At 42.8% G+C, this 23,987-nt stretch overlaps 1 protein-coding gene across 2 annotated transcripts in view; it reads left to right on the forward strand.

The window, feature by feature from the left end:
* The first annotated feature begins 5,686 nt into the window (after positions 1–5,686).
* The window catches only part of LOC139334962 (protein unc-13 homolog C), a 99,005-nt gene continuing 80,704 nt past the window's right edge, over positions 5,687–23,987 (forward strand). For both annotated transcript variants that reach the window (XM_070968283.1, XM_070968275.1), the window contains exons 1-2: positions 5,687–6,382; positions 12,790–17,043. In XM_070968283.1, coding sequence (XP_070824384.1) covers positions 12,984–17,043 — 4,060 coding nt within the window. In that variant the 5' untranslated portion in view covers positions 5,687–6,382; positions 12,790–12,983. The remainder of the gene's footprint in view (positions 6,383–12,789; positions 17,044–23,987) is intronic.

Below are 23,987 nucleotides of genomic sequence, written 5' to 3' on the forward strand. Positions count from 1 at the left end.
TAATTAGAGAACGGTGTTACATGTAACTAGTTAATCCCCAACATTAAATTCAGGTAATATTTTCTCTTGGATTTTCGGATAGAAATAAGAACAGAGATAGATCAATGGTCCTGAGGGAGTGAGAAATTAGCTCAAAATAGTTAGGGAAAGAGCCACTCACTTAGGGCTCTATTTTCGACTCAGCCACCGGTGCAGTCGCGGCGCAAAGTCAGGTCCGCTGCGCCGATGGGGCGTGGCGGCGCAGACTTTGGTATTTTCATGAGCTGCGCTGCCGGCGCATCTCCTCCTCCTTCTCATTTCAGTCCCACCCAGCAGAACTCGGAAAGAGGGAGGGGACAAGGCGTGGAGTGGGTTTGGCACAGCCAAGTCAAATCTTCACCAATCACAGCTCCTTGCCTCACCTTTAAGAACGTCGCTGGCGAGGCGCATGGCAAGTCTCACTCATCACTCATCATCATCACTCATCACTCATCACTCATGTCTCCTGACATCCCTTTGTATTACTTTTCACAACCGTTTGTATATACTGTTTAATTTTTCTCAGTATATATATATTTATATATTGTTTTATATTGTGTTCTATATTTTGTGGTGTATTTTGTTTATATATTTATATTTTCAGTATAAATATTTTGTTTTTATATTTGCTTTTTATATATATAGTTCTCTTTCTTTTCTTTCTTCTCTAATTTTATTTTAATTCTATTCTTGTAAGGAGCACTGCAACAAAAACAATTTCCCCTCGGAGATAAATAAAGAATTTCTGATTCTGATTCTGATGTCTAAGTATGAGGTCCTTAGATGGTAAATCCTCGGCCTCCTCTTCATCCTCCTCAAAGCAATGATGTACTCCATCGTTACAGATAACGTTAAGCATTACAATGATAACATTTGTATTTGGAATGAAATGACGTGGGTAATAGCGGACAACATCATCACTTACGTTTTTCCATGTGTCTGTCTCTCTCTGTCTCTCGAGTGCTCTGAGATAGATGCAGTATATATGCTCTGTAGGATGCCACGGCTGTTTCTGTTGGCACAGCGACGTTAACCGATTAGTTCGCATCCCTGTTTCACCTGTGTACATTCAGTCAGGGTGAGCGACCATTACGCGTGCCGAACGCGCTTGCAATGTGGTCAAATGAGATACGGATCAAAATATATAAATTTAGGTCTGACTGTATGTGCTGACTCAGATACAGTAGTTGCATTGAATCGCGGCTGTTGCTAATAATTGATCGCAGTGAAATGCCAGACACTGTGGAAACCTGCCTGTGAGGTATTGGTGACGTGAGCGCACAACTCCGCCGGTTTACAAAAATCCACTTCCGCCGCCGGCGCGGCGCAGGCTGCGCCGCCGGGCAGTGGTATTTTCGAGCGGCGCAGGCAGGCGCACGGCGCATTTGGTATTTTGGTAGACCGAGGCGTACAGAGGTGCGCCAGGATGGGCGTTGCGGCGCAGTAGGGGGGAGGTGTCGGCATAATGAGCCGGCGCATTGGAATTTTCGACCATTTCGGTCTGCACCGGCGGCGTAAAAATGCGCTGAAAGCTCGCCACCTCAGACCTGGTCAACTCTGTGCGCCGGCGGCGCAAGTGGATTTTTGTAAACCGGCGGAGTCGTGCGCTCACGTCACCAAAACATCACAGGCAGGTTTCCACAGTGTCTGGCATTTCACTGCGATCAATAATTAGCAACAGCCGCGATTCAATGCAACTATCTGAGTCAGCACATACAGTCAGACCTAAATTTATATATTTTGATCCGTATCTCATTTGACCACATTGAAGGCGCGTTCGGCACGCGTAATGGTCACTCAACCTGACTGAATGTACACAGGTGAAACAGGGATGTCTGGTGATCTGTGACTCAAATTGTCTGGTGACAAATGTGTATGCCAGTTTCCCCGGGTCGACACATGACTCGTTCATCCTGGCGAATTCTAGCATCCCTACAGTCTTTCAGGGGGACACCTCTCTGGATGTGTGGCTGCTAGGTAAAAACGGCTATCCACTGAAAACGTGATGACGCCATATATCACACCATCAACAAGACGGCAGCGTGGTTTTAACGGTGTTTTCAGCAGTGCTCGGTCAGTCATCGAACGCACACTGCGATCAATAATTAGCAACAGCGACGATTCAATGTAACTGTCTGAGTCAGCACATACAAGCACGTTCGGCACGCGTAATGGTCGCTCACCCTGACTGAATGTACACAGGTGAAACAGGGATGCGAACTAATCGGTTAACGTCGCTGTGCCAACAGAAACAGCCGTGGCATCCTACAGAGCATATATACTGCATCTATCTCAGAGCACTCGAGAGACAGAGAGAGACAGACACATGGAAAAACGTAAGTGATGATGTTGTCCGCTATTACCCACGTCATTTCATTCCAAATACAAATGTTATCATTGTAATGCTTAACGTTATCTGTAACGATGGAGTACATCATTGCTTTGAGGAGGATGAAGAGGAGGCCGAGGATTTACCATCTAAGGACCTCATATTTAGACATCAGAATCAGAAATTCTTTATTTATCTCCGAGGGGAAATTTTTTTTGTTGCAGTGCTCCTTACAAGAATAGAATTAGAATAGAATAATAGAATAATAGAATTAGAAAAGAAAGAGAACTATATATAAAAAGCAAATATAAAAACAAAATATTTATATTGAAAATATAAATATATAAACAAAATACACCACAAAATATAGAACACAATATAAAACAATATATATATACTGAGAAAAATCAAACAGTATATACAAACGGTTGTGCAAAGTAATACAAAGGGATGTCAGGAGACATGAGTGACGTCAATCTCCTGGAAACTTGCCATGCGCCTCGCCAGCGGCGATCTTAAAGGTGAGGCGAGGAGCTACTGAGATTGGTGGAGATTTGACTCGGCTGTGCCAAACCCACTCCACGCCTTGTCCCCTCCCTCTTTCCGAGTTGCGCCGCTGGGTGGGACTGAAATGAGAAGGAGGAGGAGATGCGCCGGCGGCGCAGCTCACAAAAATACCAAAGTCTGCGCCGCCACGCCCCATCGGCGCAGCGGACCTGACTTTGCGCCGCGCCTGCGCCGCGCCGGTGGCGGAGTCGAAAATAGAGCCCTCGGTCTACCAAAATACCAAATGCGCCGTGAGCCTGCCTGCGCCGCTCGAAAATACCACTGTGCCGGCGGCGGAGTCGAAAATAGAGCCCTTACTGTCAATGACTCTTTTCAGGAGGGATACTGGTACATTGTCAATGGATTAGAAAATGGATTCGTATGTGAAATAATATCTAAAAGATAACTTAAATTAGCTCTGCACAACAGGAAAATCTGCATTTTCTAATTGTTACATACAAAATAGCAAAATTAGATTGAATGCCCATAAACTGAGTTGTTAAAGCCTGTATGGGAAAAGAACAAATAACAGATGAACCTCAAGTTTGTTTCTCTCATCAGCACTTGATCTGACTGAACTTGTGTTTCAAATTATGCCATGCTGTCTTGATTGACGACTGGAACAGCACATTGGAGTTTTTAGGCTGAAAAGCAATGCTCATTAAATCTGTTTACCAGGTCATCAGGGTGTACAGAGGTTGTTGTAGGTTACTGTTTAAAAATCACAATATTCTGTTGAAAAGTAGAGAATATACTCTCTATAATCTGTTGAGTCTACAATAAATAAGAAACATTAACAATCAGAGACAGTGGTGTCTTTAACAATGCATGTGTTTAATTTAAAATAAATACTAAACACTTTGAGTGATCATGGTCAGAGAGAGTAAACCAGACAAAGAAATGAATTATATTTGTTACACAAGCTTGGGCAGGCGAGAGCTGGAGAGAGGAAAGGAGAGGAGATGAGGGTGGGGGATGGAGGTGGAGAAGACCTCGGGAGTCTTGGCTATAGCTGTCCCTTGGCAGCTGAAGGCGCAAACAGGAGCAGGGATCTCTATTTCCAGGGAAGGCAGAAAGTGGGAGAGTGATATACACCAGAGAGAAAAGGATGGAAAATGAAATTGAAATAGAGAACTGGGAGAGGGGGAGAAGAGTGAACCCAACAGTGTAATATTGTTCATTGGCATTGTTCATTTTATTATTACTGTTCTTTTTATTTTATTTATTTATTTATTTTTTACAGGTATGGCGTTTTGTACTCATCGGCATTCTTTGTAGCAGACAACCGTTGATGGTAAATGTTACACAGCTGAAATACTCCATAATATTTTTCACACACAACTAGTTTGCTAATTCACCCAAGTCTTAGATCACATTAGATTTGAACTGAGCCAAATTAAATTCTAAAATAAATTAGCATTTGCTCTGCAACCTTTGGCTGAACACAAGTGTGTTGCTGTATTTGGAGGCGATCAGTTGGGTCAAATCGGCTCTGAAAAAGCTGTGGTTCCAGGTTGCAGTTGGTTCTATTGTCAGCAGGGGGCGATCAGCAGCCATACACAGCATCAGTATCTGCACCCCCACTTCTCAAACCCCCACCTGCACGCGCTTGCGCACACAACCACACACATCTTCACATCCATCGTCTCACCCATGTGTGTGTGTGAGAGAGAAATAGAGAGAGACAAAAAGAGAGAGAGAGAGAAATGTGATTTCGCTGGAAGGCCAGACAATTAGTGGCTGTTGGAGGAACGCATGACAAACATCTCAGCTGAGGGAGGAGAGTAAGACTGACAGAGGGAGGCAGACTCACGCACACGCTGAGAGATGGAGAGGGAGAGACATGGCTTTTATTTGAATGCTTAATCACCACCAAGGCTGGGGGGAGGTGGTGAAATGACGTGGACTATCATGTGACACTCTACCTGCAATGTTTTCATTTCGCTGTGTCCGTCTTCATTTGTCCCTGTCAACAAGAAGCTAAAGCCTCAGTTTGCGAAATGTCACACAAGGACAAATTAAAGCAATAGGCTAAAATTGCATCCCCTTCCTCGCCCTGCCATTTTGTCGCTAAGTTAAATGTATTTTATTCCAAATCACTGATCTGTTTTCTCAGGTGTGAAATTCAGCCACGTGCGTTTCCACGACTCGGATGGCGTTTTAATACACAACCTATCGATGACTAATCGGCAGCGGGAATGGGCAATCGTGTATGACGACGTTTCCAGTGAGAGACGTAATTACATGATGTGTGAGTGCACGCGGGGCTCTGCCTTGTGTGATGTGCAGATGGGAATGGTCTGTGGAGACAGGAGGTAAGCTCGAATGATCAAGTGTGTGTTTGAAAGTGCGCTCCTCGTGCCCCACAAGCATGCCCACAAACCCATGCACGCGCGCATAAAAGCAGTGACGCGCATGCACGACGCGGATGAGCCCTGACGAAAAATTAAAGCAATAGGCCTACCGACATGTCTTAACATTGTTCTTCAATGTGGACCTGCGGTGCTCAGGATTTATTGAGCTATTACATCACTTTTATGCTTCAATCGGAGTGTGTAGCCTAGTTTTTACACTTGTGGGATCATACAGTTATCTAGCAGTGGAATACACAAGCGTGCACAAGCGCGCGCGCGCGCGCACACACACACACACACACACACACACACACACACACACACACACACACACACACACACACACACACACACACACACAATTTCATCCCCGCTTCACCTTCCCTCCTTTTCTTCTCGCTTCCCTCTCTCACTCGAGCAAGCCTGCGTGTGTATGTGTGTGCGTGTCTGGGCTCAGTGCTTTCAGCCCGGCTCAGTGAGCGCACACACACATACACACACAGCGGAAGAGAGACAGGGTAAGTGAGTGAGTGAGTGAGTGAGTGAGTGAGAGAGAGAGTTTTGTACAGTGGAGGGATAGACATTCTCCAGCCGGGGAGCACAGCCTCAGTCTGGGCAGCCAGAGGAGAAACAGCGCTGTCTGCCTCCCCATCAGCGCCACCCGTCTGCACCCCGTTTTGGACTAGACGCCCTATGCTGTGACACTGTCTGCGAGGAGGGGTGTGTGTGTGTGTGTGTGTGTGTGTGTGTGTCAGTCGTGGAGCAAATAAAACCCAGCAGCTTGCGACATTAAAAGGCAGCATCTTCGATCCCCCATATCGCGAACAGGGGAGCACAGCAGAGGAGCGAGAGGGGGGCACAGAAGGTGGCATGGAGGAGAGGTGTGTGCGTGTGTGTGTGTGCTGCTGCGCGGGGGCAGGCCAGTGGGATGTGTCGTCTGACGGACGCGGAGAGATGCTGTGAGCTCTGGTATTAGCAGGCAGCTGCGCACCGAGCCATTCTCTCTCTCTCCCCTCCCTCCCCTCCCTAGCCGCTCTCCGCTCACCGTCCATTCGCTGGAACCGGGGAATCGACTCCACACGGCTCGCTGTGTTCACTACCGCTGGCGTCCTGCACGGGGATTTGACACAACCAGGTATGTGCAGCGGCGGAGCCCATTTGGGCGATGGATGCCTGGTTGCATGGCGGCAGGGGGAATCTTGACTGTTTGACTTCATCCTGTATCTTCTTGTTGCTTCCCTCCCCTCCCTATGTGGCCCTGTCAGTGGATTAATGAAACGATATTTGGGAATGATGCGGTTAGATGGCATCATCTGTCGATGCAGCCGGGGTGAAAAATAGAGAGAATGAGAGGTGTTAATGTCATTCAGTCGTTTTGTTTATTGTGAAATGCGCGTCCGATACAAACACTGTCGATTCCACAAATGTCCCATTACTCTCATTCACACCTTTCCTATGCTGTTATGCATAACGCTCAACATGAACGCATGTGAGCAATGCTGTTGTTTCACACTGAGCAAATGCGATGAGACTGGTTCTCGTTACGCCGGCCAAAGAAATGGTAATATTTTGATTTATGAGGCGAGACAATCTGTTGTGATGTTGGCTGGTTTCCTAGGGCTGCAGGCAGATATTTCACTGTTGGGAAATACACAGGTTAGGAGACGGGAGGTGGAATGTAGCTGAAGATGGGCGTGAGGGCAATATGATCTGAGGATGCACACACCCTCACATGCTCATCCCCCCCGCTGAAAGGCTCCGCTCGTCTCTCAGAGCAGCAAATGCATGCTTAAAAGCAATCATGCACGGAGGCATGCATGTCGCACATGTGTGTGCACGCACGGCTGCACACACAGCTGCACAGGCATACACACACCACCACATGTGCACTAATCCACACTGGGCCATAATCCATAATCATGTGTTTTAGAGACATGACGTAACACATGAGCGTCTCTCATCTATATGCATGCTTTTCCAGGTTTGCACAAAATACTCATCAGTCTCACCCACAATGACAAGAGAATGAACATCACAGCATGTAGTATAATTGCTTACCCCAAATAGGCATACTTGGGTTTTCATTAGGAGAAAAGAGCAGATTGTACTATTGTGAGAAATAGGTTAACATGCCTCCAACTGACACTCACTTTCATTAAAGGAGAGTGGCGGAGATTGTACGACTGTGAGAAATGGAGTGTTTTAGAGTGCTCTGCTAATCAGATGTATGGGGGATGGGGGGGTGGGGGGATTGGTCCCTGGGCATTAATGCAGGGCCTGAGGAGGCAGTGCCTCAGACCTCAGAGCACGGGGAGTGGGTGTGGCTGAGGTGCTACCCCCTTCTCTGGAGGTTTCTCCAGTCTGACTCACACATGGGAGGCACTGTGCCTCAGGACCAAAGGAATTCCCTGATTTTACTTCGGTCACAACTATTTGTCGGATGCTCTTAGCAAGTTGATTATGAGTTATTATACAGCATGCTAGACATGTAGCTGGTGAGTAAGTGCACACTACAACATTGGAGCAGTTAGTTCAGTGCCTTGCTCATATGCACATAGCCTCTGAATTGTTGAGGGTTGAACAAGCATTTTATGAGGATAAAAAAAAACACAGGCATCTTATATATTCATATGTGTTTCACAGATCTATGGAATGCATGCCGTGCTTAAACATGTCATGTTAATATCTTAAAATGCAATTACATTATGTACAGTATCAGGTCATATGATGTAATAACCTCAATTAATTGCTACTGGGACTGCACCTACCAGACAGGGGCAGAGGCTGAATGTGTATGAGCACATGCTACTAACATAAATGAATTGTTTATGAAAACAAATAGCTGTTCACTTATCTCTAATATTATGCTCTCAGTGAGCATGAGCAGCAGCAGAGATACTGTAGATGTAGATAACCAAACATGTAATCTCACTCTCACATGTGCTCTTTATTGGTGGCTCAGAATAAATGATACCATTTCATTTGTAGCCCATTTGCCGCTGAGTCTGCTCACAGAGCCACTTCCTTGCAGGTTCTGTGTTAAAATTGATAAAACTCACACAAATGGGATAAGGCAATCGAGTTATCTGTCATCCTTTTCTCCTAATTCTTGCATCATTACACTCTAATGGGACGATACAGGCGATACCTCATGGGTATTATCAAGTCATTTGCCTATCAACTGTAGCTCTGGAAGACGGTGAATGCTTCATTTGTCAAACCTTAACATGCAGATGTCAGGATGTTGGCTCTGAAAAGAGAAAGACCGCTCCCTAATTGGTAATCAACACTCATTAAACACAAGTACTCTTTTAGTGTGATTTGTCCAGACAGAGTGCAGCCACAGTGCAGCACAGGGCTTTATATAAGTGATGTTAAGTCAGTGGTACAGTAAACTGAGATGTTGCCTAGACCGGGAGTGGGGGGGTGGGATCACTTAAATCATCATAATTCATCAGAAATTATCATAATTATTCATTTATGTTGGAGAAATAAACCAATGATCCTAATGCTATTTTGCCAACCTTTATTTCACTAAAATTCAACTTGTATACTTCTATACTTCTTATTGGTTGCTTACCCCATCACTGCTAATGATTGATGTCCTGGGGTGTGGTCATGGACCATTTTCGGGTTCAGAAGCCGGGATGCCAGAAAGAGTTTGTAAGTGACTGGCTTCGGCTCTGTCAGCTGTGATTGAAGCTGAGTTTAGTGCACTGAGTACATTAGAACAATTTGATCACAAATCCATTAAGGTAATTAACCAGCAGTTATTGTTAGGTGTATTTTTTGTTTTATACGATTATGGTCCATAATGGTTGAGTCATTCAACAAGGTGCAGCTTACAAAAAACATTGTTTTTGTTAAACATGCTCTCTAAAATAGGCTATCAGTTTTATGTATTTAATAATATTGACTGAAAGGCTAGTTTGTGGAATATAATGCACAATTTCTGAACAGAAAACACGATCTGGACTTAAAAATACATGGATTATGAACTCTGTCTGTTGACACCTCACAGCTGTGTTATGCCTGCTATGAAGCTGCACAAATCTGATATTTACCTCAACTGGACAAAAGAAATAATTAAATTACTTTGGATTTGCAACTCCAAGAAGAAATGTAGGTAAAATAATTATTACAAACTGGACAAGGGAGCCATGTAAACCTTATGTTTCCAACCCTTGTTTAATATTCATAAAAAATGTGAATTATTTCTCCTGATCATATAACTTCACCAAGCCACACTCTGTATACTATATTTGTCTCGAAATTACGTTAATAATATTGCTTTTTTAAAATTCCCAACCAATTAAGTACCTGGAATTTGTAACCCATAATTTGGTTATAGTCAAGTATTGCTCTCAGCCATATCTGGTCAGCATTTAGCACTCTGCCTAACACTGACAGCCACAGAGGAAAATGTCTTCAGCTGTGCATAAGCAGGACATTTCTGCAACTTTTAGACTCAGCCTGTGCTCAGCCAGAGACAACGTCCCCTGCTATGCATGTATCACCTCCACGTCAGGAAAGAGCAACAAAAATTTGTTTGATCATACAGAAATAGCAGCCAAAGCTGAGGATGACAGAGCATTGCTGACCCAAGAGCAGAGCGAGAAGTGCTTCATCTCAGCCCTGACAAACAAACAATCGAGCCCTACCTCAGAGCCCTTTGCCTCGCAAAGGCCAAAGCAAGGCCTCACTCCATATAAGAAGAAAACAGCAGAGTTTGATACCAAAGATCTTAATCCATTATTTACTTTATTTGGCATCCACCATATTCCTTCAATTGTTTTGCACCCAATTGATTTAGTTTCTTTAATCTGCCCTTGATACCACCCAAATGTTGAACTCATTTATTATTTAATAAAATATTCCTTTCAATTTCACTTCATTTCATTTCATTTTAACTCCACTACATTCTACTCATAATTTATGTCTCATACTTATTTCATGTCCACATTCAATTTTGCTCATTATATTGTGTTATTCAAGTGTGCACATAACAGATATATTCATTTGTTATGTAGTCATTTTTAGTGTTTCCTTCTACACTCTACTGTACATGAAATCACTGACTTGGAAGAGAGCTCACTAATTTCAGATTGACGGAAAGACTTGTTTTCCAATTGTAATTAAATGGTGCCTGTCGTGATTGTATAATATATATTTTGTCTTAGTTTATCCTGCTGAAACTTTATAGTCACAACACTTTTCAATCAGCAAAGCTGTGTGCACCCACATAGGCGTTTTAATTACTCTGGCTGATTACTCAGATATGTGCTCAGGTTAAAGTTGGGCAGAGCTATGCTGGGAACAACATGATCTCAACAAAGTCTGCATATTTATAAGAATGATAACAGTTTAAGTTTTCCCACTACAACAGGTGCAACAAAACCAGCAAGAGAGTCAGGCAGATGTCAGTCAAGTGAAGTCTGTATGTGCCCACACAGTCCTGAGAAGAGGTCTGATGAGGCAACATAAGCGTGCAAACGCCTGTGTGGGTGTGCAGTGGCTTTAAATCTTCAACTGAATTGTGAATGTAACCCTTAATTCCTTAAGAAATTCTTTTTATTGCGATGCCATACCATACCATAGACAGAAACAGTCATATAACATAAAAACTTATCCTGGTGGAATAAGTGAATAAGTCATCACTCTCCCACCCTAACAACCACACACCCTTAAGCAAGGCACTTAACCCTTAGCTGCTCACTGATTAACATAAGTTGACTGTGGTTGTGCTGTGGCAACTCCTAGTTTTAGCATGCAGATAGGAGTTTGAAATTAATATGAGAGCTAAAACTGTCAGCGAAAGTGGTTGAGGCAATGTCAGAACATGTTTAAACAATATCTGATGTGATGTATTTATGGGAGGGACATTTTTGGGTCGTGACCCATCAGTTGCAAAAGGCTGCTCTTGGCTTAAAGCCATTCTACAAGAGAGCTGAGTCATGAATCTCCTCATACCATACTGTAGTCCCTCTTTACCTCACTGTGTTTTCATTCTATTTCTTTTTTTGCTGCTGCTTTTTTTTTCTTCTTCTTATTTTCATGACTCATCGACCTGTTATGGCATAGAATTCTCTAGGAATTTGAAATGTGCATCTGAAGGATAGTTCAGATTGAAGTACCCCATAACATTGGTATTATTGCCAAATACCTTTCAGTATTACACATAATAAGAAATGTTTTACCCACTCTGCCTGCATCAAACATTATCCTGGTAAGTTAACAAATAGCTTCTGGTTTCATCCTGTCATATGTGAATCTGGCACAAATTAATCTATCCTGGCAACATTAAGCTCTATTTGCTAATGCCTGGTCTTTCTTCAGAGCCCAGCAATAAAAAGTAACTGTGATGCTGTGTTTCACAGCTCATTTGAAGTGAGCATGTCTCTATGGTCATGAGACTGTAGACACATCAAGCTTTAAACCCCAGAACTAATGTGGAGCAGCTGTCAGATCCCCTGCACCACTAACATCCTTGTTTCGACTCAGTTGACCAGTTCTACTCTATAGAAAACATACACCTCTCAGAACCACTCCAAGCTGTTGAAGGTTTAATACTGTGCAGCATGACTCAAGAAGTCTCTGGCCTCTTTTGCACAAGCCTAAGATGGCCATTTTGTCAGCTTTTTGACTATACTGTCTGCTGCACATGTGCATCATGAAACCTGAATGGTTCAGGTGCTGAACCATTACAAATGAACTAATTGAGACAATAAATGTATTGCAACATAAGCCATTAAATTAATTTCAAATAGTGAAAACTGCTGCATAATCCTCATCATTATAATTAATTTATGGGAAATAACAAGCAGATATTGTTTTGTGTTTGAATCTGACTTATGAAAATTGATATGTCCAAATGCTGTCCAGGTTCTTTAGCTTCAGCATTTTTCATCAAGCTAGATATTTATTTATGAGCAACATACTGTTGCAGTATAAGAATGGTTTTGTTTGGTGCTCCCTGTGTTTCACAGACACTCTGACAAGAGTGTTGTAGTACTGAGGCAATTAGAATAATTGGCTACTACTGTAGAAGCTGGATACATCAATGCAGCCAGTGGGTCTATTGACCTTGACTGACACACACATAGGCTACATGAATGCACACACAGTCATATACACATGCAATTGATTAACCCTCCAACCCCCAACTCACACTCGCACACGAGCATAAACAGTATTCACACAATACTTTCATTCTGTCTTTGTCTTTCATTCTCTGTTTCCATCAGTTCCTTTGGAATACAATTTGTGCCATCTAAGTCGGATGGGTGACTGTGAGATTTGCTGTAAAGCTATGAACTTAAGTAAAATTTAAATAATGAAGTAGAAAAATTGTCCTCAGTTTAAATTGTCAAATTAACAGTCTGTGTCTGAATCATCAGTTTTGAGGTTATGCATGTTAAAGACATCTGTCCGCTGTCTTTGTAATTGCAGAGTAATAACTCTGTGTATTCTATCTGCTTGTGTTTAGCTGTGATCCCGGAATCTGCAACCAAATTGTAAATGTTCTTCTTTTTTGTCTTTCAGAGAGATGTTCTTTTTCTGGAGGAAGGACACTGGATTTAAAAGTATTAGTGAGCCTCTACGTGGACTGTGGTTTTAGTGATAGTGAGCTGGTGCCACTGTCAAGCACAGGCTGATTGTGCTTGGCTCACCACTGCTGTATTCTCAGCCAACTTCTTTCACTAGATGATAAAAAACAGTCCGCAGGATTGCCATCCATGGTTTCTGCCCTAATAAAGACTATATCATCTTACTTTAATAAGATTTGCAAAGGAATGTTTACAAAGAAATTGGCAAACCCAATAAAGAAGAAAGAGAGAAGCGAAAATAAAGAGCCGAAATTGACCACTGATTTGCAAGCACATAATCTAACTCTCTCTACCACACTGAAGACTACAGTTAAAAAGATTTCCAAATGCTCTTCGGCACGTAACATATCACTTGAAGACGACGACGGAAAGAACGACTGCTCATCCCTGTCACCCACTTTCAGTTATCGTGTAGCTATTGCAAATGGACTCCCGAAAAGCTCTCTTTTTTTGAATAATAATGAAAGTATCTTTCCCGAGGTTCTTTCAATTGATAGTAGTTACTCTGACTCCTTGAGTGATACGAAACCTGTCAGGAGACTGGATGAGCATAAATCCTTCACTATGCCAGTAAGACGAAACAGGAAGAGTCTCATCAGTTTGGCTCCTTCTGATGGCAGTTCTGAGGGTGAACGAGTGGAACGCTCCAGTCTACACACACTTAGGCTTGGTGCTCTGCGCAAGTTGAGAAAATGGAAAAAGAGTCAAGAATGTGTCTCCTCAGACTCCGAGGTGAGCAATTGGAGGAAAACCTTGGGCATTCGGAGCAAGTCCCTGGACCGTGCTGGACGGCAGCAAAAGAGCTCGACCCTGGAGCCTGGCTCCTCCTCCACAGGTTGCATCAGTCAGACCCAGGATGTCATGGAGATGATTTTTAAGGAGCTTCAGGGGATCAGCCAGATAGAGACAGAACTATCTGAGCTACGTGGCCATGTAAATGCCCTAAAAAGCTCCATTGATGAGATCTCTAGCAGTGTGGAAGTAGTTCAGAGTGAGATTGAGCAGCTTCGCTCAGGATTTGTCCAATCTAGAAGAGAAACACGTGATATTCATGACTACATAAAACAAATTAGCCACCAGGCCAATAATTCAACCTTACGTTTCCTCAATGTTCCTGAAGATAAATCAGAGAAAACAGAGAGTCTAATATATAAAATACTAAAAGACAAAATGGGCTTCATTGACGCCCATAAAACAATTAAAATTGAGCTTGCTCATAGGTTAGGGCAACAAAGAGAATGTTCTAATGCAAAACCCCGCCCTATTATTGTTATTTTTGTAACACCCCAAGATAGGGATGTAGTCTTGAAAAAATGCTATAAACTGAAAGGAACAGGCATTACAGTCTCTACTGATAGCTTAACTCACGATGGAAAGGAGAGAAAAGACAAAACAATGTCTTCCTCACAAACCTATGAAAGCATGGACATAAAGGTCTCAGGAAAGGATAAAGTAGTGGAGAGTGATGACTGGGATTCAATGGATAGTGATAAAGAATTAGATGAGTTAAGCAGAAATAAATATGCAATGGTAATTTCAAAACCTGCTCACAAGAGCAAATCAGAGAAGAGGCGATCCCATGACCATAGCCGGTCAGGAGAGGAAGCAGGCTACTCAGGCACAGTTCACTATGCTGATGACTCTTACTATGACCCAGACAAGCATGCAAAGGCTTACTACACTGATTTGACCCCTGGATGGCTTTCCCAGAGTGACTATTCCTCCCCTAAACTCAGCCGCTCTGAGTCTGACTGCTCAAAACTTTGCCAGTCATACTCAGAGGACTTTTCAGAGAGTCAGTACTTTACACGAGCTAATGGCTGCTCCCTGCTGTCCTCCTCAGATCAGGAACTGTGGCAGAGAAAACAAGAAGACATGGCCTCCTCGTGGTATGCTAGTCCCAGTCACCCACTTGGCCATGAGAATCAGACCTTTGAACCCAATGAAGTTGAGACCACAGAAACTATTGACAGTGGGGTGAGCAATGGACTTGTCTGCATGTCTGGGGACAGAAGCCACTACAGTGGCTCCCAGCTATCCCTGCAAGGTGACCTATCACCCTGGAAAGACTGGCATCATTTGGAGCAGGGTGCTGACTCTGGCTTGGAAGCCTCCATAGAGGTTAGCAGTCCCTTTGATCCATCAACAATCCCTGGTTTTCCAGAAAACATCACTAAATGTCAGGAGGTCGATTTACAGTTTGAAGGAGATGAGGAATTCATGATGCTTGACAGGGAATCTCCCCTACCACCTATAACTACCCACATTATTCCTCCCATCACAGAACGGGAGTCAATCACCAGGGCATCTGCCCGACAGTCTAAAGAAGGATGTAAAGTGACCACAAAAGAAAGCACGAAAGTTTTGTCTAAAGATACCCCAAAAGCAACTGCTAAAGTGACACATAAACAAACTAAACTGGCTCATAAGGAAGAAACCACCAAAATATTGTCAAAGGAAAGCCCAAAGGTATCTGCTAAGATTTCACCTAAAGTGACCTCTAAAGCAGCTCCTAAAGAATCACCTAAAGACATTCAGAAATCAGCAGCTAAAGAATCATCTCAAGTCCTCCCTAAAGACATTCCTAAGCTCACATCTAAAGATGTCACAAAGCCTGCCATTAAAGAAGTATCTAAAATGACATCAAAGTTAACTTCTAGTGATGCTACTAAAGTCACTCCAAAAGTGACCCCAAAAGATAGCCCAACAGTGACCCCAAAAGAAAGTCCAAAAGAGTCTCCAAAGGACAGCCCTAAAATAACCCCATTTGAGAGCCCTGTCTCAACCCCTAAAGAGTCCCCAAAAGAATTCCCTAAAGTCATTGCTAAAGAAGCCCCACAAGTTGCATCTAAAACAGGTCTCAAAATTGCTGCTAAAGAGGTTACCAAAGAGGCTGCAAAACTAGCCCCAAAAGAGGTTCCAAAAGAGATGCCTAAGGTAGCATCTAAAGAGGCTGGCAAAGTACCCACTAAAGAAGTTTCTAAGATTCCTCCAAAAGAAGCCCCGAAGGTAGCTCCTAAAGAGACTCCTAAGGTGCCCCCCCAAGAGGCCCCTAAAGGCGCTTCAACAGAAGCCCCTAAAGAAGCACCCAAAGTATCCTCTAAAGATGCCCCTAAGGAACCCCCCAAAGCACTTCCTAAAGAAAAATTCCCGGAACTGGATGTCAATCACAGCTTTCACCAGACTCAGAACAAGTCATCAACTATGTACCGCAGTCAGAGTGAGATTCGAACAGAGAAGGTTGAGGAGGTTCCTAAGTCTTGGAGCAGTAGGCTTAGCATAGATCTCAGTGAGAAGTCCTTTGGTTTTGGCTTTGGGTCTACACTACAGAGGGCAAAGTCAGCTCTGGAGGTTGTTTGGAAGTCTGGCTCTCAGACTACCCCTGCTCCTCCTGAGGAGCCCGCCAACTCCTCTTCCTCATTTATGGGTCGTTTCCGCACCCTGTCCACCTCAACTGTAAATAACTCTAGCACTACAATAGACTCAGATGTCTGCACAGATCCTGTCTTCTACAAGGCAGAGGAAGAGAAAACAGGTGCAGAGGCAGAAGCTGGAGAACAATCAGTGGACAATGAGACCCACTATGTTGAAGTGATGGAGCAGGTACTGGCTAACTTGGAGAACATAACTAATGCTAATGAGACAGAGGACATAGATGAGCCTGCACAGGAAGCTGAGACATCTCAGGACTATGACGTGTCTGATGACATTGAGGCTACTCAAGACAATGATGACTCTCAGGATTTGGAGGCCTCTCAAGATTTTGAAGTCACAGAGGAATATGAGGCGAGTAAAGAGGCACAGGTTCTGGAATATGACTGCAGTTTGGATGAGCAGTATGATGAAGAGTACATTGAGGACTATGAAACGCAACTCACTGAGGACACTGCTGAATATGACGCAATGGTGGAGTATGTGGATGTAGAGGAACCAGATGAGGACAATGATGTGACAGAGGAGATGGAAGAGGGTGATGAGGAGTTAGAGGTGGTAGAGGAGATAATAGAGGAAGCCACTGAGGTGTCTGAAAAACTGGAGCCACAGCAGGAGGATGAAAATAAAAATGTTCCAGAGGAGAAGCCCACAGAGGCCCCACCCAAGAAACGTGTTCGACCCACATTCAAGGAGGCAGCATTGAGGGCCTATAGGAAACAGATGGCTGAACTGGAGCAGCAGATCCTGGCAGGGGGTATGACTCTCCATGTTGTTTGTCATAGTGTCACTTTGATTTTGTACAAGGCTTTACATTGACAATACCTTGCAGGTCACAACTTTGTTTCTCTATAACACATATAAACATACTTGTGAATACTGAAGGACTTCAAGATATGTCAGTATTTTTTGTAACAGTACATTAACTACAAATTGTGAATACTTGATTTGACTACTTGATTTTAAAAATCACCCAACAGCTCAGCTACAACTGTTTTGAAAAGCCTTGGTTTGGTTGATGTCTTAGTCCATTCAGATTTGCTTTCTGAGATTTTTCAGAGAGGATAAAAAAGGCACATATAGCCATCAAGGAAAGGGCAATGTGAATTTCTAATGTCAGGTGTTGTGCTGAGAAGACAGCAATCAACTCTAAAGTCTCAGATCGTAGTGGATCTTAGTGGCAGTCTGAATTCTGTCTGTTTTCTTTGGTGGAGAGAAGGCCAAGACTTGAAACTTGGTGGCTTAATATTATTGAATTGTGGGAATCTCACTTTGATATGCTGGAAGGATTTCTCTTTGAATTAAGTGCATAAGTAATAATATTAATTAATTAAGTAATTTATTTTCCTTTGAAAAACTGAAGAGGGGACTTTCTGTCAAGGTGGATGACAGTGTTACTGGTGGCACTGACTCTGTATTTGTATTCCAATGCTTCAGTACTAGATTCTCTTGCAGCAGGATGTGGCTCAAGGGATAAGACTGTCAATATGTCTTTTGGAGGGTTATCGTTTATCATTGAAGTTTGATAGACCTCAAAAGCTGCTCTAGGGCTTGCCTCCTAAACTGCCATCACGTCTTTTAATGGTCTGTTATTGGGGTATCACTGCAGTGGCACGGATAAAGACAGTTAAAGCAGGTGCGAACATGACGTCTGAACATATTGATTTACCACTGACGATGTTCAGTATGTCACTGATGTTTGCACTACAATGTTTTAAATCAGAGATTACTCATCTACATGTAGTGGAATATTATGCCAATACTCTGATTTGTATTTCTATATAATACTTCCAGCCTCATTGCAGTGGTTCAATCAAAATGCTGTTTAGCTGATGCGTTAAGGACACAATTTAAAATCATCATTGGTGTATAAATGGTTAAGATTAATTCACAGAAGGAGAAGTAGTCTTTCAACTGGAATGAAAAAAAAAACCAAGGGATTTTCCACTCTTACTTAAAATGAAAAAACTCTTGACCTACATGTTTTTGCTGTGGTGGCATGGTGAGATAGGTACTGTAGTTCAGGGAATACAGGCTGCACCTGAAGATTTGACAGATGTGCACTATGCAGACTAACATTTTCAGTGGCCATGTTCAAGTAACACCAGAGAATAAATTCATTCCTGTTATTTCCAGAAACTCTTAGATTAGGAGAGCTTCCTTCTCTCATATGGTTCTATGTGGCCATGCCTCTCAATCTTTAAGACCAAGAAACTGCAGCTCATATGAGGTATTAGTAGGCAAGATAGCTATGACAGAAAACTATAAATTATCATCAGAATTATTACCATAGACCTACATACAGTAAGATTCAGTTCGGTTAACTTTTATGTGTGTTGACACATCCGCATCAATACAGTGAGACTATAGCCAGAAGGAAAGCACCAGTAATTCCAATTTAAATTAAAGGACAATCAATAATAGATTTTTGAGACTAATTCCAATCTCGATATTTGAATTTAAGAATCTGATACAATTCATGGGCCTATGCGTGTTTATTTTAGTTTTTTTTTTAGTTTTTTTTTTACATGACACACAGCATAAATAAGCATGCCTATGAAAGAACTATGACCAATGCACACTCAGTGGGACATTTTACAGCTGAAAAACAAACTTGCCAGTGCTCTCTGGTGGATAATTTGTGTAATGTTGACGCCTCAGACATACTGTATCTTTGAAATTTCTGTACTGAATGCTGTTGGTATTTATCAACTATGATTGGCCATTTTGATTCTTATACATCGTATTTTCTGGTCGAAAAGGCGAGAAGAGTTAAGAGTCAGTCTGACTGTCTGAATCATTGACTGACTCACTCATTTCTCACTGTTGATTTGTGCATGTGCAAGGTTGCACTAGACTCCGGGCATATGACTCCAAATGAAAATATGTGACCAGTTGTCCTCACCATCCTGTGGCTTTTGGCTCTTTTCTTCATCTTTCTATAAATCAGCTAGTGGCCTTGTCAGTAGCATTCAAAAGTGTTTCTCTATTGCTGTTTCCTGGTTCTGTGAACAGTGAGGTCTCAGTCCAGGTGCTCTATTTTCATCCCCGATGCTGGCGGGGCACAGGGTGTGCACCCCGCGCAGTGATATTTTTCTGCAGCACAGGCGGGCGCGCAGCACACTTGGTATTTTGGTAAACCAAGGCGCACAGAGGTGCGCCAGGATGGGTGTTCTGGCGCAGTAGGGGGAGGTGTCGGCATAATCAGCCTGCAGATTTGGATTTTCGGTCCATTTCGGTCCAAAAATGCGCTGAAAACTCGCCACCCCAGAGCTGGTCAACTCTGCGCGCCAGTGGCGCACTGCTGGGCAAGTGGATTTTCGTAAACCGCCGGAGTCGTGCGCCCACGTCACCAATACATCACAGGAAGGTTTCCAGAGTGTCTGGCATTTCACTGCGATCAATAATTAGCAACAGCCATGATTCAATGCAACTATCTGAGTCAGCACATACAGTCAGACCTAAATTTAGATATTTTGAGTAGTATCTCATCTGACCACATCGCAAGCGAGTTCGGCACGTGTAATGGTCACTCAACCTGACCGAATGTACACAGGTGAAACAGGGATGTCTGGTGATCTGTGACTCAAATTGTCTGGTGACAAATGTGTATGCCAGTTTCCCCGGGTCGACACATGACTCGTTCATCCTGGCAAATTCTAGCATCCCTACAGTCTTTCAGGGGGACACCCCTCTGGATGGGTGGCTGCTAGGTGATAATGGCTATCTGCTGAAAACGTGGTTGATGACACCATATATCACACCGACAACAAGACGGCAGCGTGGTTTTAACGGTGTTTTCAGCAGTGCTCAGTCAGTCATTGAACGCACATTTTGGGTTCTCAAAATGCGTTTTAGATGTCTGGACCGGACAGGTGGTTCATTAACATACGGCCCTCAGAATGTCGGTGCATTCTTCGTGGCATGTTGCTTTTTACACAACATGGCTGTACGACGTGGATGTCACTATGAACTCACGGACACATTAAGGGACTTAAGACGGAGAGAGGCCGAACTGCATGTGCCGTGTCAACTGGGAGAGCAGCAGCATGCACGGGAGAGGAGGGAGTGCCTTGCTGCCCAGCTTTGTCATTAAGTGAGTATTTGCGAGTATTTGGGCGTCAGACAGTTTCTTGCGCGGGCTCAGTCATCCTCGAAACTTTCCATGCGCCTCGCCAGCGGCGTATTTAAAGGTGAGGCGAGGAGCTCGCGTGATTGGTGAAAATTGGACTCGGCTGTGTCAAACCCACTCCACACCTTCCCTCCTCCCTCCTTCCGAGTTGTGCTGCTGGGTGGGACTGAGATGAGAAGGGGGAGTAGTTGCACCGGCAGCACAGTGCACGAAAACACCAAAGTCTGCGCCACCATCCCCATTGGTGAAGCGGACTTGATTTTGCGCTGCCCTATCCTAATCCTTATCCTGATGATAAGAGGTCAGTGTAAATATTGGTACTAGCCAGTGTTGGGCATTTTTATGGATAATGTTTATGTAGTAACAACTCTTACAATCCTACAAGTAAAATGCAATATCACTAAAAAAGTTTGTACACTTCCAAGTATGAAATGATTGACATGCTGTTTCCATTGTCATCCAAAACACTCTCATACTCAAGCGTTTGTTTGACACATAAAGTGCTGCCAATGGTACCTGACATTAAAGACATCTGACAGTTTGCCCAATTTGAAGCAATCCTTGAATGTTACATTATCACAAGCTGCCTGACATTTAACACTTTTGCTATTGATAGAAACAGATCCAATATGTATTTAATCAGCTTTTGTGACATGGCATAAAATTCATTCTACTACTGAATGAGATGTAGCCATAGATGAAGCACAGACAGGCATACTCTGTAACAACCCCCCCTCCCCACCCCCCACCCATTAGCTTTATGCCTTCATCTCTAGTGTTATGTGCTCATCATGCTCGTGCTCTGAAGCGTGCTCGCTGGTCTGTGTTGGAGCTGTGAAGGGAGTCTCAGCAGCACTGCCACTCCTGCCAGGCCTGTCTTCAACTGGCTACAGCAGCGTCTGTATTCAGATGCTAATTCACACTCCCAAGGGCATTCTGTAACCAGGTCAGCCTTGCTTGGAATATTTATAGAGGTCTGCTGCTAGTGAAGTTTGCTGCTTGCTCCTGGGGGAGCAAAGGAGGTAGACCCTCTTTATGCTTAGTGCACCATTTCCTGAGAAAGTGTGGATATGAAAAATTCAGATGCGGGGAATGAAGCGTCTCTGTTGTTGTTTTAGTTGATATCATTTAATTCAAAGCACTGACTGATTCAATATCACTGTCTCAGCTGAGTGTTGTAAACAGGGAAAGCTTCTTCTCCACAGTTTACTCGTATAACTTGGAGGAACTATGGCTCTTATTTGAAATGCATTACCTCTGGCTTTCAGATTAGACGCTTAAAATACAGTACTCCCTCTGTAATTGCAGTGCTGCCAAATCATCCTCATTATTTCATGCTCGTCCTTTTCCCCCTAAACTTGAACTAGAATAATTTCATAATAACTTGGATTCAGGCAATAGTTTTGCCTTCATGTGTGCAATTCTTTTCTTTTTTTTCTTTCAAAAAACAAAACAAGCGTATTTCTGATTAGATAAGGGAAGATAACCCATTTTACCCCAATGCTCTACTCCTGGTTCATGCCCACAGGGATTCTATTTTTGAGCTAAAACTGAACTAAATTAACCCTCTGACACAAGCCTACCACAGCCTCAAATATTTAGTCATAGCTGGAAAAATAGGAGCTGAATAGTGTTACTATTGCTCATATACTGTGCTTAATGTGTCCTCTCCTGTAGTAGGGAGCAGTCTGATCTCGTAGTATTGTTTGAGTCATCAGAGGGACAAGCAGTGAACAAATTGCAGGCACAGGCACCCAGGACGCTCACATCTCACTCTGAGCTACCAAATTTCATTCCATCGAAGCCTTGAGGGCTACAACCTCTCACTACACACTTCTCCCTTGGGTCCTCCTGTTTTATCATAAATCTGTTATCCTATAAGTAATTTGTAAGATTATGAATGAAGCAGCTTTCAATTTGGCTAATATATGATAATGTGAAATGGGAAAAAAATCCTGGTTTTGCTCTCATGTATTAGTAGTACATATAAAGCTGTACAAAAGACGTACAAGCAATGAATACACAGCATTACATAGTTGTAAGATGACAGATAAATGTAAATGGTGCATGCTGTGAAATGTATTAGATAAGAAATAAATAAAAAATAAAATAAATAGACAAATAAGTACAGGCCAATGAATACATAAATATAATATAAATAGTTTCCAGTAGTTTAGGGGACTCACCAAACACCACATCACAGTAAGCAATATTTTAGTAGAAATACATTATTTAGCAGTCTTAACCAAATGTGTTCATGTTACATGACACCAAAAAAATATACTATAATACAAAAATAGAGATTAAAAAGTTTGAAAAGTTTGCCTCATGTAAATTTTTGTCACTGCTTTCCACAGAGTCTGGCTAATCTGGCATGTGCATTGGCAGTGTGATTAACCTACTAGTTTCAGTAAGGAGTGGTGTAAAGGCTTTTCAGTAGCATTTCAATTTCAGGATTTAACATGCTGGACTTGTTTGTGGACTTGTCACAAACAAGCAAAATTCTGCTTAGGGGCCCTCCTATTTGACCCATGAGCCATGTAAACCATTTGCCATTGCCACAGTCACACTTGACACCCCACTGCTCCCACTACAATCCTCCTCCTGTTAAAACCTGTTTGTTCCTTCTGTTGATCTGAGAATAAGTCGACCTATACAGAACAGAGTGAGGTATAAACAAACAATATTTATTGAATAGAATATTGTCTATAGAATCTAAAAATAAGCCATATTAACATAAACGACATAAAAAGAAATTATAAGATATAGAATTAATAAAAGCTTTGTCTCTGCTGCCTGGTAATTAGTCTAGCAATTCACTCTCATGCTGTTTTCTCCTTTTTCCTGAGCAGGAGGACAGTTCCACTTCATCCTTTTGATATGAGGGCAAGGCCCCTGCATAATCTGTGGGGCCCTATGCCACTTGCATAGTGTGTGTATAGTAGGACACGTGATTGGGCCAGCCTAGTTCCATAATAGAATGATGGATAAATGGAATTCCCCAATTAAAAATGTTATTAATGACACCATTGCTTTTACATAGTTTCTGGCGTGAAAAACATCTGTTGGTAGTAATTATATTCAGTAAGTGATATAATTCCTTAATTGATTACATTTTGAAGTAACCTGAAACTGCCCTCTGGTGGGATGCATGTACACCAGTCTGGAAGTACATTTTGTCCCGTTTAGGCAACCAAATCTGGTTAAGGTCAGGGAAAGACTGTCCCAGAACAGAGGTTCTCAAAGTTTTGAGAGTGTCAATTTAAGAAACAAGTATACGATTGAGGTCCGCAAAGGAAAAGTCATGAACTTGTTGCAAGATTTGTGTTTGGTCTCGTAATGCTGTTTAACATTAGATTTCTGGAGTGCCTGTTTGCAGATTAGGTAGATCATTTTATCTGTCCCCACAAGGTCTGATGAAGTAATAGCTGATCTGTTTTTCCTGACACCTCCTTTTCTCCTCAAAAATACAGCATTTTTTCAATGGTGGGTTTTCCATCTCACGTTCATATTAACTGCATTAACTGTCCACTGAGATCATGAACTGCCATTGATGACAGAATGCAATT

The sequence above is a fragment of the Chaetodon trifascialis genome, chromosome 1, assembly GCF_039877785.1.
Source record: "Chaetodon trifascialis isolate fChaTrf1 chromosome 1, fChaTrf1.hap1, whole genome shotgun sequence".
Lineage (NCBI taxonomy): Eukaryota > Metazoa > Chordata > Actinopteri > Chaetodontiformes > Chaetodontidae > Chaetodon > Chaetodon trifascialis.